This window comes from Juglans microcarpa x Juglans regia, chromosome 3D (genome assembly GCF_004785595.1).
Source record: "Juglans microcarpa x Juglans regia isolate MS1-56 chromosome 3D, Jm3101_v1.0, whole genome shotgun sequence".
Classification (NCBI taxonomy): Eukaryota; Viridiplantae; Streptophyta; class Magnoliopsida; order Fagales; family Juglandaceae; genus Juglans; species Juglans microcarpa x Juglans regia.
In genome coordinates this window covers 29,210,402-29,231,820 of record NC_054598.1, presented here as the reverse complement: position 1 = coordinate 29,231,820, position 21,419 = coordinate 29,210,402, and the positions used below count along the sequence as shown (strand labels likewise).

Below are 21,419 nucleotides of genomic sequence, written 5' to 3'. Positions count from 1 at the left end.
ATAATAAAATAAAAAAAAAATTATCAGGTATACGGTGTGAGGATGAATAGTAACTGATGTATAGCAATTTCCAATTCTAAAAAATAGGATAACCTATATAATCAGATGACATAATTAGACCTAGTCTTTAAATAGGAAAACCAAGTTCGAACCCTCCACCCTAGTAAAAAAAGAATAAAAACTATTTCTAGTCAAACCTCGTAGATTAAGCTAGATTGGTCAAAGAGGGGGGAAAATCAAGAAAGACAAGGAAAAAGGAAAAGTAATTATTCTTCAAATATGGAAAAAGTCAAATAAAATAAGCCTACATGACAAGAGAAATTCCAACGAAATGATATTGGAATTTAGGCCTGAACATCATGTCAACGAGTTGAAGAATTATTTACATCATGATCAGCAATATCATATGTTTGGATTTCCATCCTTTTTTGGGAAGAAAAAGGAAACAAAAGAAAAATCAAATGGATCATCATGAGAGATCGAAGTTTATTTCTTTCTTCAACAATCGATCGAGCAATTGCCCGTCCTTGTACGTATACAATGTTCATGATTCATTGTACCAAATCATCCAGGAAAAATGCATGCAAATCCATCTAAAAATCTAACAAAAAGCACCATAAAATAATATTTAATTAATTTTCAAAATACATATGATAAGGTACTCTCATCAGATTACGCGTCCTATCAATAGATCAATACTTAATAAGAGTTGCAAAAAATATGATATTTATAAAATAAACACCAAATTATGGTAGCAAAGTACAACTTGTAATTAATCATATCACAAGAAAAGTTTGTCAAAGTCCCAAGCTGGCCATGAACACGCAATTAAATTCAACGGCCCTAAGGAAACCCTTCGCCTCCTTCCAAGTCCCCATTAATCGACACCAAAGATCTGTGTTTTGATTGGCATAAACTCTAACTTCCGAAATGGAGGTCTTGGGTTTAAAACCCCCCTCTCCAAATGTATAAAAAAAAAAAAAAAAAAAAAAAAACTTCATTAAACGTACGTGTTCTATACGTATATCTCTCTCACTAGTACTTTATGTTTTCATCATGTGTTGATCACATGCATTAACAATTATATACATAAAACTTCGGGCACTCAAAGGAGTAAATTAAAGATAAAAAGCAAAAAATGGAAACAACTTTGATTTTTTACTTATAATTTGTTAAGGCTCCAAATTAAATTAAAATATACCGAAAACAAGAACAAATTAATCTTATGATCAGACTTTTCTTCATCATCATCAATATTCCATAGGTACGTATTCTAGAAAAATTGCAGAAATAAATAAGAGAGAGAAAGAAACAGAGAAAACATGACTGCAACATCATCAGATCATGCATCAATGATCAAACCCTAAAACACCAAACATGATGGTGGTGATGGTGTTGGTGGTGCCATTTCTCTCCATCAATCATGCCCTGGACGGTGCGGAACTCCTCCACGTGGCAAGGGATTGTGATGGGACCCTTCTGATCAAATCCAAACTCTTCCTCAGCTTCCTTCAACAGCTGTATGAAGAGTGGATGGTTGATGTAGATCACAGGTATAACGAACCTTTCTTGCTCCTCACCTTGACCCACCAAGATTGCCAAACACCCTTTTGGGATGTCTTTCAATTCCTTCTTCTCATGCAGCCGCTGGTGCTGAAAATGGAGGTGCGGCATATGGATGTGGAAATTTAGGTGGTTTCTGTCTACACCAATCCCCATTAAAACCCAGCAAACAAAACCTAATTTTTGTACAGAACAAGCTCTGGTTACTGAATTGGCTTTTGTGGGAAGGTTATGAGCAAACAAAAGAGAAAGGCCAAGGATCAGAGGCAGAGATGGCTAGATTGAAGAGGGTCAGAGAGGAATCTGTAAGAGATCTTGGTATATTGCTCATGATAGATGGACCTCAAAGATAACCCACATATGAACAAAGAAAGAATGGATGAATGAAAGCAAGAAGAGAGACTTATTTTGCAGAGCTGCGGATTGGGGTATATATATACATAGAGGATTAGACGGTGTAGAAGTTTCTGGGTTTTGCATAGTTTGTACACAAAGGTTTGAGTGATGGTCTGATCAAATAGTCAAATCTCAGGTGGGTTCCTTTAATTATTATTGCCGACTCAAGAATAGTGTCCATAAAGCTTTTGAGTTACATAGAAGTGTGAATGCCACATCTTCTGTGCATGCCTGTCTTGCTATTTTTTGAGACTCGGTCATTTTGACTTTTTTTTTTCCTTTTATTCTTAATTTTACAATTTGAAATGAAGAATAATGCTACTATGCCTTAATTTGTCTTTTTCATTTTGATCGTTCATGCATTTAATTTTTTTAATGGTTAAGAAAGTGACTATTAGTATTATATTAATATATTTTTAAAAAAATATTCAAACATGTTTAAAAATTGTTTGAAAAAATAAATACAATTTACACTAGGTGACACAGAATGGGCACCTGCAAGCGGTAGAGCAGCACCACTCTAAAATAAAAGAGATAAACTAATTTTTATGGGGGCTCTAAAATGAAAGAGATAACCTAATTTTTATTTTAATGTGTGTTGGAATAAGTTCTAACCTACTAATTTAAAGTAGAAAATTTTTATCTACCATCTTTTTAATCACTATGGGGTCTTTACGTGACATTTTGAATAGTGTTATATATATATACACACACATACAATTTTAAGTACAAAATTTATTTTATTAGTTTTCTTTTTAAATTTAATTTTAAATTTCAGATTTCATAATTTTCAACACACGCGCATCAATAGTTAACACGTTAGTATGTATTGTTATGTAAATAAAAATTGTAAATACAAATAGCATTTTTGGAAAAGATTTTTAAATGAGAAATGCTATTTCTCATCCTCACACCACACACCATGTGATTTTTCATTATCTAAATATGTGTGTTTAAATAAAAGAATAAAAATGTCAAATCATATGTTGGTGTGTGGTGTAGGAGATAAGTATAATTTTTCTTTTTAAATAGGTTGAAAGAAACTTCTTCCCATGCAATTTGAAAGAAAACTATGTACAAACTAATATTGTTATGTGTAAAATATATAATGAGTAATGATACATGTACAACCATTTTTACAATTTTTTATACAACCATGGTTTAAATTGAATGTATTTATGTAAAATGATGTTATTTTTATAGGTTATTTTATAAAAGTACTCTTAATTTAAAACATAATTGTATAATAGTTTGTAGAAAAGGTTGTATATCTATCATTTTTCATATAAATAATATTATAGTTGAAATCTGGGGGGATGTTTGGGAAAAACAATTTCCATCTTATACTATCTCATCCCATCTCATTTCCTTCACAAACATCATTAAAATACAAACATTTTCAAACTAATCATTACAATCTTTTCAAGCTAATCATTAAGGCCCGATTTGGATAGTTTCGTCTCATCTTATTTCATTATTATAATTTTTTCAAATTTTCACATAAAATATAATAAACAATTCAACTTTTTCAAATCTCAAAACAATAATAATATTAACAAATAATAGTTTAACAATATTTTGCTCAATTTTCAACTTTCATTTAAAACCGTCTCATCTCATCTTACTATCCAAACAGGGTCTAAAACTTTCTCAAATTTCCAAGAAAAAAAAAAATAATTCAACTTTTTTAAATTTCAAAATAAAAAATAATATTAAAAAATAATATTCTAACAATATTTTAACTTTATAATTTATTTTATTTATTTATTTATTTTTCTCTCATTTCTCAAAACGCAATAAATACTTAACTCGAACTACCTCATTACTATTTACAAAATTCTTATATCTTTCTTATTTTCAAAACATCCTATCATTGCATTGCGTATAATGAGGGATAGGAGTAGGACAGTAGTTGTAAGATGTACCTACCTTAGACGTTGTGTAATACAGCCGTTACGTTTTCTAGCAGGTTTTTCAGGTGAAGGAATTGATCTCATCGAAACAGGTGGTTTGTGACATGCAACTACCTCTATCCATTTTTATATCATCACATGTCAAATGTCAACTAAAACTTTGTATTAATTTTCCAAAAAAAAAAAACACTCCAACATAAACATGAGAATGACGTGGTCGTGATGTAGTATGGGACCATTTGTATAAATAGTATGCATTTAGATACGTACTATGGACCATTTAGGTGTATCCATTGTACATGCATCTAATCTGTAAAACAAAAATAGTTTCTTTAAGAATACTTTTTCATTCCATTATAGATTTCAAAGGGAAAATATGTCACATTAACTTTTATGATAAAATTAGATAAAATTAGGAAAAAAAAAAAACTACGAAAGGATAAAAACGTGTCCTATGAATTTTTTTTTTTTTTTTTTGTCCTGTTGAATCGTTTGATATGGTCAATCGATTATTTTTTTGTTTTTTTTTAATTTTTTTTTATATAATCATGTTTTAAATTGATAGTATTTTAATAAAATTAGATTATTTTTATAAATTATCTTGTGAAAATACATCTTAGTTAATAGAAGATTGTATAAAAAATTATAAAAAGAATTATATGTAGGGGGCGGCTACTATGCAGCCCTATTTTGACCGCTGGGCAATTTTTTTTTTTTTTTTCACATTTTTTTAACATATTTAAATATATTTAAAAAATAAAAAAAATATACCAATACATTTAAAATCACTTCCTTAATCATTAAATAAAAAATAAAATAAAATAAAAAAATAAATTTTGACTAAATATCAAATAAAAATGTCAAATTAAAGAAGTAAAGTAGACTTTTTCTTATATGTATATGATTTTCTTTCTATATTATCTAATTTTTTGCGTTTTTAAATTGCTATTTGTTGTGTCATTGTCGGACGCGTTATTAATGTGTAGAAACGGCGGCAACTTCAAAAGCTTCGTGACAGGCGGGCACGACACGTGGATAACGTGTGCAAAAAGTTTCCCACGTCAGCGGCAGTGGGGTCTATGAAGACAGAAGCGAACCCTCATGACAGCTTAGCAATAACCAATAACAGAAGCTCTCACTCGAAACATATGACATGTCCAAGGAGAATTCATTCGATGTCATGTCAGCGTCTGTTTTTTTAATAAAAAAAAAACCGAAAATGATACGAAATACCGCAATTACCCTTGATTCTTGTAAACATATGTACACCTACACCGCGTGGTTCATACCAGGGGCGGCTCAATATATGTTGCGGCTAAGACGACTATTAAGTACATAATAATGTTTTAATTTAAAAATGATAATAATATTTAAATATTAAATAATAAAATTTTATTGAAAATTTATGAGATGCAAAAAAAATATTAATATTGTTTTGATTAATAATATCTATAAATACTATAACAATTTTGAAAGAGAATCTATTTTTTCTATAAATAGAGTATTATCCCTTATTCATATATATACTTATTTTAATACTTCATTTTGTAAACAAATAATACCATCGATATCAAAATAAAAATCATATTTTATAAAATATTCAAGAGTAATATATCATCATTTTGCTACTTTTATTTCAATTTCACTAGTGTCTGAAAATTTTGTACATTTTGAGTAAGATTTTTTTTAGTAAAACCTCTAAATTTAATGTTTTTTTAACCCAATTTTACCATTTAAGATTGTTTTTATTTTAGGCAAAAAAAATTCTATCTTTTTATGCTAACTAATATTTTTTCTATAGTTTATTTTTTAAGGTCATAATAATTTTTTTTTCCTCTTTTGGGGGCCTACTCAAGGTGGGGAGGCCTTAGGTGGTGGCCTTAATTGCCTACCCCTTGAGCTGACCCTGGTTCATACACTTCATATTACTTATGAGAAAAGATACTATGCCGCACATAGTTGACCGCTATATTATACTGCTGAGCAAAAGTTTTTTTTTAGTGATTAAGAAAGTGATTTTAAGTGTATTGGTGCATTTCTTTTTATTTTTAAAAAATATTTAAATATATTAAAAAAATGTGAAAAGAAAAATAAAAAAAGTAACTAGCGATATGAAGGAGCGGTGATCCTAAGACGGCAGAGTAGCACAACTCAGTACTTATTAGTGCCTTCTAGGACTGGATATTTTGCCTGATTTTATTGAAAATTTGTTGTCGGGAAAGGTGGTCGACCAATTCCTATTGTTTGACTAAGGCTGCATTTGGTTCTCAAACTCAGCTGAGTTCAGTCTAACTTTAAATTGAGTCTAACATCCAAATACCAAACTCTCAAATTACTAAACTCATTCTAACTCAAAACCTTTTTACATGTGGGACCCACAACATTTTTTAACTTAAAACAACTTTATACGTGGGACCCATAACCTTTTTCAATTTTCCATAAGAAATACTAAATTCATCTTAACATCCAAATAGACATTAAACTTAGTTTAGATAAGCCTCAAATAATCCCTCCATTACTCAACTCATTATTATTTATAAAAACTCAACTCAGTTGAACTCAGCTCAACATCTAAACGCAACCTAATGATACATCATTCAAATATAATTGTTTTTTAAACTTTTTTATAATTGTTTTTTAAACATCATTCAAATATAAAAATACATTTTAATTTTTAATATTTTCATCTAATCATTATAAAAGAACAAAACATAAAAATCAATATAACGTTTCCAAACTTTAAAATAGGAATAACATTACAAAATTATATTCGAATAATTTTTTAATTTTATAATATTTTTATTTAACTTTTTTCAATCTCATTTCTTAAAATCCAATAACACATCTTAATTTCAACCATTTCACTATTATTTATTGACTATTTTACTACTAATATCATAGAATTTTGAGATAATTGGGCCTGTTTGGGAACACAACTGTTCCTAGATACTCACAAACTATTTCACTACTATTTACAAGTTATTTATTAGTATTCACAAAACTTTGAGATAATCAGGCCTGTTTGGGAGCACAATTATTCTTATATATTCTCAAACTATTTCACTATTGTTCACAGATATTCTGCAATATTCATCCAAATGAGCCCAAGTGTCCAACCAAGCCCTAATTTAAGTAAAATGCTTACAACTTCAATCCAATTCTATATATAGTGTAAAACTGAGGAGTAATGATTTGTATTAGTTCCAAATAAATAAGTCTCACGAATTTCTTTTGTAAAAATGTAGACTCCATCCTGAAAAGTACAAAAAAAAAAAAATTCTATTTTAGTGAGATCCACTATTTATTTAGAATTTGTACCTAATATTACTCAAAACTAAAAAGGAGATATTTAAAAGAAAAAAGAAAAAAGAAATATAAATACTCTTATATAATATTATTTTCGCATAAGATGATTGGATAATGAGTTTCTTGACATTCCTTCAATGATGACACTGAAAATAATATTAGAGGATATCTTCAAGCATACAATTGATTTCATTAAAGAAAATGATATACCAACAATAATGTTATAACTCAATTGCAATTGGATATTAAAAAATAGAATTTTACTTTTTTTTAAGTTGCTATGTTGATAGAGTTTCTGAATTAAAGTAAAAAAAAAAAATTATTTTTTTTAATAGAAAGTTGTATTTGAATGTAATATAGTTGTTGTTCTATCATTATCCTTTTATTTATACTGAAGTTTTGAGATTGGCTTGATCTTAACCTTGTGGTTTTCATGGATTATGATTTTATAGTCATTATTTGAACTCTAAAACCTATGTGAGAGAGAGACATGCATTAACTATTAACTGGATAGATCTTTTTTTATTTTATTTTTTTTAATCTCAAATTTTAAAATCTAGACAAAATCTTAAAAACTCCAAATCCAAAATTTGAGATAATTAAGATTATAATATTAATTGGAACTAATATTTCTCTTGCTTGCTAAAGACTATAGTAGCTCTATCTGTCCAAGTTTTTGTTGGGTTTACAATAATGCTAACAACAATTACTTTTGAAAACTAATAAATAAGAGGATTAATAGTGGTAGGTTATATGTTTTTTTTTATTATTATTTTTTTTAATTTTTAATTTTTGACTAACTAGTGCTAGGAAAGCTTAACAATCATGTTTTAGTAGAATATCTAGGCTCCACTTAAAAGGACTTCCCAATGAATATTATAATCACAATGTATTAACTCTCCCTAGACGTGACCAAATGGTTGTCTAGATTGTGCGTATGAAAAAAAAAAAAGATTGGTAAGGCAGTTGGTCATGACTAGGGAGTGTTAATACGTTGGTCGTCCCCACCCCCTTCTTTTGTGAAGAAAAAAAGGATTGGTAAGACAGTTTCTTCGCGTGGATAATTTAGTTAAAATGGTTAAAACGTTGGTTGCTCCAGCCTTCCCTTTTGCGTATAACAAAAAAAAAGATTGGTAAGGCAGTTGGTCACTCTAGGGAGGGTTAATACGCTGATCGCCCCTGCCTCCCTTTTTGCAAAGAAAAATAAAAGATTAGTATGACTTTTTTTTCACATGGATAATTAAGGAGTTAAAATTATTTCTTATACCTATCTTGAAGTTATTGTTTCCAAAGCAATTGCCGTGTTTCTTTGCATGAGCCATGTCGTAGGCTGATCAGGTGGGAATTCTCTCTCTCACCTATTCTTCTCCTCCCAAACTCCTAAACAAAATTCAATAATGTTATCCATTAGCTGGTTATATATCTCTCTCATCCCAGCTAGTCTATTCTTCCACGTCAACTTTGCAAAATAAAACATGAGACAGAGAAATTGCATGTCATGTTTCTTTGCATGAGGTAGGATGAGGTGGGAATTCTCTATGTTTTGTTTTTGTTCTTTCTACGCCATCCAAACTCCTAAACAAAAGTTGAATATATGTTATATCAGTTCTACCTTTTCTTCCTTAATATCTCTTCCATTAACACTGGTCTATTCTTCCACGTCATTTGCAATTAATTAGATAAAACATCAATATCTATAGAGCTGTGATACGTACATGAATGGGAGGATTACACGGAAGGAAAAAGACGAATTAGGTTATACTGTTCATTCACTGTTGCGCCCCCTTTTTTTTTCCCTTCTTTATAATCCTGATCCCGTCATGTATCAAATATTTCCTATACGATCTATAACAAATTAGTTATAACATCGCTCTTTAAGAAGTAACAAAATAATATCAGGAAAAATAGCACGCCTAATTAGTTTGGAAATGAAGAAAGTTACTCAGCAAGCAACTTGAAATATAAAAATACACGCGGTGTGTACACACATATATAATACTAATATATATAAAAATACATATATATATACACCATATATGTATATATCCTTATATATATATATATGATATATGTACTAGTTATGATGAATAAATAAGTAATATATGTATGAATTATATTATTATATATATAGTTCACTGACTTTTTAATTGCATAAATGTTATAAATATACTAATATCCTAAAGAAGTTAATTGATTAGAGTTGGATAAGACCCAAATAGCCATTTAATTGTATTTGTAAATAGTTATGAATAATTATGGTTGTAAGAGCAAATTTTTATCTAATTGTATATTGTGAGCAAGAATATTCTGTTCTTTTATTTTTTTAAAATTTAAAATTCTTTTAAGAAATGATAAACGAGTTGAGCAGAGTGTTCGATTATCTATAAATTGAATACGGGAGTACATTAATATTAGGACTCTTTGGTACTAGGTCTTTTAAATGAATTAAGCAGTATTAGATTTTATCTAATCTCTTATATAAGATTCTATAAAACTGTTGATCATGTTAATCATAAAGGTTAGATACCAAAAATTATGTCAGTAAATTTGTTAATTGGGAGGCCTTGAGGCCCTCAAAGTAGAGATTGTAAGGCTAATTAATTTATTGTAAAGTTGTGATATGGTTAACTTTCGTGGAATCTCTTTGTGACTATAAATAACACTTCTTCTCTAAGTGTTCTATGAAATAGATCCAAGATTTCTCAAACTAACCTAATTTGTCGCATTACATATTTGATTAATTGAGTATGTAACAATTGGTATTCATAGACATATTGATCCCATGGGAACTTGAGCAATAATGGAAACAAGTACAAAGAGAGAAAGAGAATGAGAGACAAAAAAATAAATAAATAAATAAAGGAATAAAAGGATGTGGATATCAAATTAATCTATTAGAATTAAGAGACCCATAAGAAACTAGAAAAAACCAAATGACTTGTTTTGTAAGGCCAACTGGGATTTTTTTGTGAATAATCAGTCAAACAAAAGTTGGACTTGGAGTGATAATCGGAGACACTGCAGGTGATATTTTGGTTGCTTTGTGTTCAAATTTAAAGCATGCAATGAAACCTGTTATATATAACAGAGGCACCGACCTTGAGAAAAGCTATGGATTTCTTTATTGAGCTGGGGTTGTCAAAGGTGATACTTGGGACCATCATATATATATATATATATATATATATATAAGATATAAGTTAGATGGGGCCGCCTTCCATTCGGATTATAATCCAACCTTCCATTCAAAATACTTCTTAAGCTCAATATGTTTAGCTAGCTAGCTTTACATGATCCAACTTATTATATATTATGTAATATGCAACAACCCGTATGCCTAATGATTAGTTGATGTCGATCTGGAAATTAAAATAAAGGCATCTCTAAATATAATATAAGAGACATATATGTACAACCGAGCGGCAGTTAGAGAGAGAGAGAGAGAGATCGGTGGAGCCTAAAATAGTGAAAGAGAAACTGACCGGCGTCGTAGAGGCAGCAAGAAGGCAATCGAAAACCGCTGTGCGAAGCCTCGAGCCACAGAGAGAGAGAGAAGAACTCGCTGGGGGGAACAATTGGAAAATTAGGCGCAGGGGGTAAATTTAGGTTTTCTTCACTGTGTAGGACTTATTACGACGAGTTAGATGTCGCCGTAATAACCAAGATACAGATAGAAATTCATCTTCTGCTGCGAGATCAATTGCGGTGAGATAAATTCGCTGCAATTAATAATTTGTAGCGGCAACAATTTTTTAATGATTAGGATTGAATTGCATCATACTTATTTTTAGTGACAAACTCTTCAGCGGCGACATAAAATCGCTAGAAATAATCATCTATTCCAATGATTCTTCTGATCGAAACAAAGAATTTACCCAAACAGTAAAATAGAACATTAGCGGCAATATATACGTCGCTGGAAATAAAAATAGCCGCAAATTTTACATTTTCTTGTAGTGCCTGCTAAGTCATAAGGCTATTCATAGTATATTACACAACTACCCCTATATATCTAGTGGTGTCGATAGCAAAAGCCTATGTTATTTTTTAAAGTTATAAATACTTTGCTTTTTTTCTTAAAATATAAAATCTTTATTATTTTTTATTTAGTAGCCCTACACCATATACTTTTTTTTTTCAACAAGAATATTGTATAGAACTGTTGAGTAGAAGAAATCTTATAAATATTCTTTCCTGCCAAATCTTGTAAATTAAGCACAATATTAACACTTATATCACGATGTTTGGTTTAGGGAATCTAACATTTCTTTCAATAACTACATTCTAGGAATATAATATTCGAATATGTGATTAAACTCATGTTTGAAAGTGATTAAGAATATAATAGTATATATAATTATGAGATTCCTACATTTGGTTGCAAGAGCCCTGCACAAATTATTTGGCCTTTCCAAAATACCTTATATTTTTTGCTCAATTACAAATTTAGAGTCTTTGGCTATTCATAAATTGACTAAAAGCTCATTATGTTTCTAATTTTAGCAATTTATCTTTCTTCAAATTCACTAAGGGCAGGGTTATTTAATTAAAAAATGTTTAAAAAGTTATTTTGTCCACTTAAAAAAAAGGGCATTCAGTCACAACAAGGAAATTGTTTATTTGTTGTAACCAGCTATTTCCTACAAAAATGATTATTTCCTGCTAAAAATAGTCTATTTTTATCGTAAATAGTCATTATCGTCGCTAATAATCCGTTAAAATATTTGCTTTTCTTGTAGTGTGAAATATATATACCCACCTATTGAATCCATTTTTCTTAAAAAAGGATTTCCTTGGCCACATAAGCAAGATAATGATTTCAATAATTCTAAAAGATAGGGTAACCTAAATATATATAAGCAGATGACATAATTGGACCTGGTCTTCAAATAGGAAAATCAAATTCGAACTCTCCACCCTCGTATAAAAGTTAAAATAAAAATATAAAAAAAAAAAAAAAAATCTTTCTAGTCAAATCCCGTAGATTAAGTTAGACTGGACAAAGAGGGGGAAAAATCAAGAAAGACAGGAAAAAGGAATAGTAATTATGCTTCAAATGGAAAAAGGCAAATAAAATAAGTCTACATGACAAGACAAATAATTCCAACGAAATGATATTGAAATTTAGGCCTCATTAACATGTCAACGAGTTGAAGAATTATTTACATCATGATCATCAGCAATATCATATGTTTGGGTTTCCATCATTTTTTTGGGAAGAAAAAGGAAACAAAAGAAAAATCAAATGGATCATCATCAGAGATCGAAGTTTATTTCTTTCTTCAACAATCGATCGAGCAATTTCCCGTCCTTGTACGTGTACAATTAATATTCATGATTCATTGCGGCGAGGTTTTTGACCGATCGTCAAGATGTCGGTCGGGCATCAAATCATCCAGGAAAAATGCATGCAAATCCATCTAAAAATCTAAACAAGAAGCACCATACAATAATATTTAATTAATTTTCAAAATACGGATGATACGGCACTCTCATCAGATTACGTGTAATTAATGGTAGCAAACTACTTGTAATTAATCATATCACAAGAGAAAAGTATGTCAAAAAGTATAACAAGGTAATTTCTATCTTTGGTTGAAGGGAATATTTCATTCTTATCCATAATTCAAAGTCCCAAGCTGGCTACCATGCACACGCAATTAAATTCAATGGCCCTAAGGAAACCCTTCGCCTCCTTCCAAGTCCCCATTAATCGTACGTGTTCTATACGTTTCTCTCTCTCTCTCTCTCTCTCTCTAACAAGTACTTTATGTTTTCAATATCATGTGTTCATATTAACAATTAAAACTTCGGGCACTCAAAGGAGTAAATTAAAGATAAAAAGCAAAAAAATGGAAACAACTTTCAAATGTGATTTTCTTCTTATAATTTTGTTAAGGCTCGATCCAAATCAAATATACCCAAAATTACAAGAACAAATTAATCTTATGATCGGATTTTTCTTCATCATCAATATTCCATATATAGGTACGTATTCTAGAAAAATTGCAGAAAAAAATAAGAGAAAGAGAAAGAAACAGAGAAAACATGACTGCAACATCAGATCATGATGCATCAATGATCAAACCCTAAAACACCAAACATGATGGTGGTGATGGTGTTGGTGGTGCTGGTGGTGCCATTTATCTCCATCAATCATGCCCTGGACGGTGCGGAACTCCTCCACGTCGCAAGGGATTGTGATGGGACCATTCTGATCAAACCCAAACTCTTCCTCAGCTTCCTTCAACAGCTGCATGAAGAGTGGATGGTTGATGTAGATCACAGGTATAACGAACCTTTCTTGCTCCTCACCTTGACCCACCAAGATTGCCAAACACCCCTTTGGGATGTCTTTCATTTCCTTCTTCTCATGCAGCTGCTGGTGCTGAAAATGGAGGTGCGGCATATGAACGTGGAAATTCAGGTGGTTTCTGTCTACTCCAATCCCCATTAAAACCCAGCAAAAAAAACCTAATTTTTTTACAGGACAAGCTCAGGTTACTGAATTGGCTTTTGTGGGAAGGTTATGAGCAAACAAAAGAGAAAGGATCAGAGGCAAAGATGGCTAGATTGAAGAGGGTCAGAGAGGAATCTCTAAGAGATCTTGGTATATTGCTCATGATAGATGGATCTCAAAGATGACCCACATATGAACAAAGAAAGAATGGATGAATGAAAGAAAGATGAGAGATTTATTTTGCAGAGCAGGGGATTGGGGTATATATATACATAGAGGCTTAGACGGTCATGTAGATGTTTCTGGGTTTTGCATAGTTTGTACACAAAGGTTTGAGTGATGGTCTGATCAAATAGTCAAATCTCACGTGGGTTTATTTGATTATTATTGTCGCCTCAAGAACGGTGTCCATGAAGCTTTTGAGTTGCAATTAGAGTTAAGATAAGATAATTAAATTTAACTGAAAGTTAAATAAAATATTAAAATATTATTATTTTTTAATATGATTATTATTTTAAGATTTTAAAAAAATTTAAATTATTTATTATATTTTATATAAAAATTTGATAAAATTATTATAATAAGATAAAATGAAATGAAACATTTCTTCTATCTAACGAAAAGAAACCTTCGAAGTTTGAATCCCACATCTCTTGTGCATGCCTGTCTTGCTATTTTTAGAGACTCGGTCATTTTGACTTTTGTTCGTTTTTCTCTTAATTTTAGAATTTAAAATGAAAGAGATAAACTAATAGGTGCATTTTTCTTTTAAAGTGTGTTGGAATACTAATTTAAAATAGAAAAATTTATTTACCATCTTTTTAATCACCGTAGGCTCTTTATGTGACATCTTGAATAATTTTAGTTTTTTAGATTTAATAATTTTCATCACATCAATAATTAATACTTCGTTACATATTATTATATAAATAAAAATTGTAAATCTAAATAGCATTTTTGAAAAATATTTTTAAATAAGAAATGTAATTTATCATCTATACATCATATACTAATATGTGATTTATTATTTTATCTTTATATTAAAATACATATATTTAGACATTAATATGTGTTTAAATAGAAGGATAAAAATGACAAATCACATGTTCGTGTCTAGTTTAAGAGATGATAAGTAGAATCTTTTTTTTTAAATAGGTTGAAAGAAACTTATTCCCATGCAAATTGAAAGAAAACTATTTACAAACTAATATTGTTATGTGTACAATATATAACGAGTAATGATACATATACAATTATTTTTAAAACTTTTTATATAATTATATTTTAAATTAAGACTATTTATGTAAAACGATGTTACTTTTATAAGTTATTTTATAAAAAATACTCATAATTTAAAACATAATTGTATAATAGGTTGTAAAAAACCGTGGTATATCTATCATTTTTCATATAAATAATATTATAGTTGAAATCTGGAGGATAAGGGGATGTTAGGAGAAAAAATTTTCATCTCATCTCATCTTATATTATTTCATCTCATTTCCTTCCCAAACATCATTAAAATACAAACATTTTCAAAATAATTATTATAATTTTTTCAAATAAAAAACAATTCAACTTTTTTAAATTTTAAAATAAAAATAATATTAAAAAATAATATTGTAACAATATTTTAACTTTATAATTTTTTTATTCAATTTTTTTTTTTATCTTATTTCTCAAAACTCAATAAATATTTAATTTGAATTATTTCACAACTATTCAAAAACTTATTTCTTAATACTTACCAAATTCTTATGTCATCTTATTTGCAACCATTGCATTGCGTATACTGAGGGATAGGGCAGAAGTTGTAAGATGTACCTACCTTAGTTGTGTAGTACTTTGATACGATGTACCTACCTTAGTTAAGATATACAGTCGGTTTGTGACATGCAACTACCTCTATCCATCTTATCACTTGTCCAATGTCAACTAAAAATCTGTATTAATTTTACAAAAAAAAAAAAAAAAAAATCCACCATAAACAGAATGACGTGGTCATGACGTAATATTTATAAAAATAATACTGTGAAATTATAAAATACATAAACGTCGTGTAGTCATTTTGAAAAAGAGTGAGATTCATTATTAAAAAATTAATTTTTTTATGTAAATCCCAATTTTATTCATTTTTTTAAAATAATTATACGATATTTTTACACTCACGACTACCTTACTATCCATCTACTACTCTTTTTGTATTTATTTTTTTTTTAATTTTTAATTTTACTTAATGATTAAAGAAGTGAGTATCAGTAAAATTATATATATTTTTTATTTTTTCTTAGTGATTAAGGATGTTAAAAAAATACTTAAAAAAATGATAAAAAAATAGGGTAGTAACCCTATCACTATTCTTTCTCTATATACAATATTATTCATTATTTATTTTTTCATTATATTTTTATCATTTCATGATACGACATTAGATCATTAGAGATTATTTATTATGTTTCACTTGTGAACCTATCATTTAATGCTATATTATAAGATGATGAAAAGATAATGAGAAAAATAATGATGAATAAATTTTTTCTTGTATAAATAGTATATGCATTTAGTATATCCATCTTTCAAGCAAAAGGAAAAGCAAAAATATTTTCTTTAAGAATACTTTTTCATTCCATGAAAGATTTCAAAGGGAAAAAATTACAAACAAAATATGTCACATTAACTTTTATGATAAAATGCACTCATATATATATATATATAATCAGAATTTATTATTATTATTATTATTATTATTATTATTATTATCAAAATTGACAATTAAATAACCGAAAAATATTAGGAAAAAAAAAACTAAGAAAGGATAAAAAAGTGCGTGAACGTGTCCTTTGAAGTTTTATTTTTGTCCTGTTAATATAGTGAATCGAATATTTATTTTTTATATAATTATGTTTTAAATTGATAGTATTTTAATAAAATTAAGTTATTTTTATAAGTTATCTTGTAAAAATAAATCTTATTTAAAAGAAGATTGTATAAAAAATTATAAAAATAATTATATGCATGTGATTTTCTTTCAACGTTACCTAATTGTTTTTGGTTTTTAAATTGCTATTTGTCGTGTTATTGATGTGTAGAAACGTAGCAATTTGGCTCCAAAAACTTCATGCCGACCGGGCACGACACGTGGATAACGTATGCAAAAAGTTTCCAATGTCAGCGGCAGTGGGGTCTATGAAGACAGAAGCGTACCATCATGACAGCTCAGAAACAGCCAATAACAGAAGGTCTCACTTGTCCGCGGAGAAATCAATGCGATGTCATGTCAGCGTTTGTTTGTTTGTTTGTTTTTTAATTATTTTTTATTTTACTGAATAAGAAAATAATTTTTAATAATATTATGATTTTTTTTTATTTTTAAAAATATTTAAAATTATTAAAAATATTTATATAAAAAATGAACTAGAAAAACACATAATAAAACACATGCTAAAGCCGGAGCTTTAGCATTATTCAAAAATTAAAAAAGGGTAGTGATAGACTTACTATCCTATTACTACACATTTCTTACTCAAGTCTATTTTAAATTTTTTTATTTTTTCTTATTTTTTTAAGTATTTTTTTAACATTCTTAATCATAAAAAAAAAATTAAAAAAATATATAACTTTACTAATATTTACTTTCTTAATCATTAAGTAAAATAAAAATTTTTAAAAAAATTAAATACAAAAAAAATAATAGATAAATAGTAATAAAATAATAACTCTATCATTATTCTTAAAAAATAAAAAAACTCAAAATGATTGGAAATACCACAATTACCACATACCTACCCCGCGTGGGCCATACACTTCATATTTAGTGCCTAGTATGACTGGATATTGTGTTGAAAATTTGTTGTGGGGAAAGGTGGTCGACCAATCCCTATTGTTTACCCTAAGGATGCATTTTATAAATGAGATAAAGATGGGAAACTTTTAAAATTTTTTACAATTTCTGTTTTAAACGTTATTTAAATGTAAAAATATTGTTTAATTTTTAATTTTTAATATTTTTATCTAATCATTACAATTTTTACAAATTTTAAAACAAAACATAAAAATCAATACAACATTTTTAAACTTTAAAATAGGAATAACATTACAAAATTATATTTTTTAATTTTTTAATTTTATAGTATTTTTATTTAACTTTTTCTTTCTCATTTCTTAAGATCCAATAATACATCTTGATTCCAACAATTGCACTATTATTTACCGACTATTTTACTACTAATATTACATAATTATGAGATAATTGGATCTGTTTGGGAACACAAATATTCTTAGATATTCTCAAACTATTTCATTAATATTCACATATATTCTAAAAGATAAATGATAGTTGCAGTTGTGAGTGTGCAAGAGCTGCTCAATCATTTTGAAAAAGTGAATAAATACATGATCTACATGAAAAAATTAATTTTTTAATGATAGATCATATTCTTTTTCAAAGTGACTATATGTAGCATTAGTTATTTTGAAATATTCATCCAAATGAGCCCAAGTCTCCAATTGAGCCCAAATTTAATTAAAATGCTTACAACTTTTGTCCATGTAGTACTTCTGTCCAATTCTACAGTGTAAAACTAAGGAGTAATGATTTGTATAAGTCTAAAATAAATAAGGCCCATGGAATTTCTTTCTAAAAATGTGGACCTTACCATGAAAAGTGTAAAAAAAAAAACTATTCTTTTTTAGTGAGATTCACTTTTTTATAAAGAGCCTACTTATTTATTTGGAACTTGTAACTAATGTTATTCAAATTAAGAGGGAGATATTTACAAAAGAAAAAGAAAAAGAAAATACAAATACTCTTATATAATATTTTGTTCACATGAGATGATTGGATAATGAGTTTCTTGACTGGATAATGAGTTTCTTGACATTCCTTCAATGATGACGCTGAAAATAATATCAGAGGATACCTTCAAACATACAATTGATTTCATTAAGGAAAATCATATACGAACAACAATGTGATAACTCAATTACAATTGGGTATTAAAAATTAAAATTTTACTTTTTCTTAAGTTGCTATGTTGATAGAGTTTTTGAATTAAAGTGAAAAAAAATATTTTTTTAATAGAAAGTTGTATTTGAATGTAATATAGTTGTTGTTCTATCATTATCCTTTTATTTATACTGAAGTCTTGAGATTGGTTTGAACTTAACCTTGTGGTTTTTCATGGATTATGATTTTATAGTCATTATTTGAACTCTAAAACCTACATGAGAGAGAGACATGCATTAAGTGGATAGATCTTTTTTTTTTTTTTTTAATCTCAAATTTTAAAATTTAGACAAAATCTTAAAAACTCCAAATCCAAAATTCGAGATAATTTTGATTATAATATTAATTTAAACTAATGTTTCTCTTGCTTGCTAAAAAATATAGTAGCTCTATCTGTCAATGGTAGGTTATATATATATATATATATATATATATATATATATATTTTAAATTTTTGACTAACTAGTGCTAGAATAAGTTACAATCAAGTTTTAGTATTATATCTAGGCTCCACTTAAAAGGACTTCCCAATGAACATTACAATCACAATATGTTTGTAGAGAATATTTTTTATAGAGTAATGCTTTGCAAAAGTCTCAAGTATACAAATCTTATACAGACCTTAGTAATGTTAGATACAGTCATGAGTTGTGCAAACGCCACACACTAATTTTGAAAAAGAGTGAAGTTCACCATTAAAAAAATTATTTTTTTCATAAAGGTCCTATATTGATTCATTTTTTTTAAAAGGAGTGTGTGACCCTTACACACTCAATAACTACAAATATAATTTTTTTTTACAAAGGATGATCTAGTCAAGACTTACATACCTAAAATTTGTATGTAGCATTACAACCTTTTGTTTTAGCTTGACATTAGTTATTTGAAATATTATCTTTACTAATAAACGAGTTTTGCTACAAATCAACAATTATTCACATCACACTCCACACCTATAACTTCTTCATAGGGTGTGAGGATATTTTTCATAAGGTATGTGGTGTTTCATAGGGTGTGGAGTGTGCAATGGTAAATAATGGCTAATGAGAAGAATTTTTCTTAACAAAAATGAAAACCTAACTTTAGGATTGGTAAGACAGTTGGTCATGTCTAGGGAGGGTTAATACGCTAGTTGCCCCGGCCTCCCTTTTGTGTAGGGGTGTAAATTTAAACCGGAAAACCGGTCCGGACCGGACTGGTTGGAAAAAATATATATATAAAAATTAATTTTATATATATACAAAATATTTATATATATATAAGTTTTATATATAATATAAAATTATATATTAAATTTTTATATATAATATATAATTATATATCATATATGAAATAATTTCATATTATAATTTATAAATTATAATATAAAATGTTAATCTTAAATATGAACATTTGTAATTTGTTTGATCATATGTTATTAATATAATTATATATAAGATAATGTTATTATAATTTATAAAATAAAAGTTTAATGTTAAAGATGAAAATTTAATTGATCATATGCTTTAAACATAATATGTATTAAATTATTAATAACATTTTATCATAAGAAGTAACACTTTATTATATATTTTTTACATTTTAAAAAAATCGGAAAACTAGACCAGACTGGACCGGAAAATGGTAAAACCGGACGTTCCGGTTTAAGAAGGTAACCGGGGCGTAATCGGTTTTGAAAAATAAAAAACCAGTACATACCGGTTCGGTCTTAAATTTTGTCTAAAATCGGATCAGACCGGACCCGTTATACCTATACTTTTGTGAATAAAAAGAAAAGATTAGTACGACAGTTTCTTCATGTGGATAATTAAATAGTTAAAATTTCTTATACGTATCTTGAAGTTTTTGTTCCCAAAGCAATTGCCGTGTTTCTTTGCATGAGCCATGTGGTAGGCTGAGGTGGGAACTCTTTCTCTCTCTCTCTCACCTCTTCTCCTCCCAAACTCCTATACAAATTCAATGAATCAATGTTATCCATTAGCTAGTTATCTCTCTCATCCCTAGTCTGTTCTTCCACGTCACTTTGCAAAATAAAACATGAAACATAGAAATTGCATGTCTTGTTTCTTTGCATGAGGTGGGATGGGAATTCTCTACGTTTTTTTTTCTTCTTTCTACTCCATCCAAACTCCTAAACAAAAGTTGAATATATGTTATCCGTTCTACCTTTTCTTCCGGTCTTATCTCTTTCAATAATACTAGTCTATTCTTCCACGTCATTTGCAATTAATTAGACAAAACATCAATATCTATAGAGCTGTGATACGTACATGCATGGGAGGAATATTACACGGAAGGAAAAAGACGCATCAGGTCAAGAGTGATATACTGTTCATTCAGTACTGTTTCCCTCTGTTTTTCTCCTTCTTTATAATCCTCCTAAGGTTGGAAATGAACAAAGTTACTCAGCAAGCAACTTGAATTTGGCTTGACAAAATTTGAATTCAATTCGATTCAACAATTTGATAGGTTGTCCAGTACTAACAAAGAATTAGACTATATTCTTAATTAATGATACAAAATAAATGATACAAACTCGCATAAAATTCGCCTAAACTGATTAATTAGTAACATTCGTGAATAAGTAGTTGGTATAAAATTAGGCTCTACTTGTAATTGGCTCACTCATATAATATATTAACACACACATATATACTAATAATATATATAAAAACACATCATACCATATATGTGTATATATATATATATATATATGATATATATGTACTAGTTATGATGAATAAATAAGTAATATATGTATGAATTATTATTATAT

The 21,419-nt window shown here is 28.4% G+C and overlaps 2 protein-coding genes across 2 annotated transcripts; both read right to left on the bottom strand.

The window, feature by feature from the left end:
* Positions 1 to 1,240: 1,240 nt before the first annotated feature.
* On the bottom strand, positions 1,241 to 2,000 carry LOC121255625 (auxin-responsive protein SAUR32-like). The gene is made up of 3 exons (XM_041156029.1): positions 1,818 to 2,000; positions 1,762 to 1,769; positions 1,241 to 1,703 (listed from the first exon to the last, which is right to left on the bottom strand). The coding sequence occupies exons 1-3, from the start codon at positions 1,892 to 1,894 to the stop codon at positions 1,357 to 1,359; spliced, it is 432 nt and encodes a 143-aa protein (XP_041011963.1). The 5' UTR covers positions 1,895 to 2,000; the 3' UTR covers positions 1,241 to 1,356.
* An 11,126-nt stretch (positions 2,001 to 13,126) lies between these two features.
* LOC121255623 (auxin-responsive protein SAUR32-like) lies at positions 13,127 to 13,748 on the bottom strand. Its single transcript, XM_041156028.1, has one exon. It carries the CDS (start codon positions 13,630 to 13,632, stop codon positions 13,261 to 13,263), a length of 372 nt encoding a protein of 123 aa, XP_041011962.1. The 5' UTR covers positions 13,633 to 13,748; the 3' UTR covers positions 13,127 to 13,260.
* Positions 13,749 to 21,419: the final 7,671 nt, after the last annotated feature.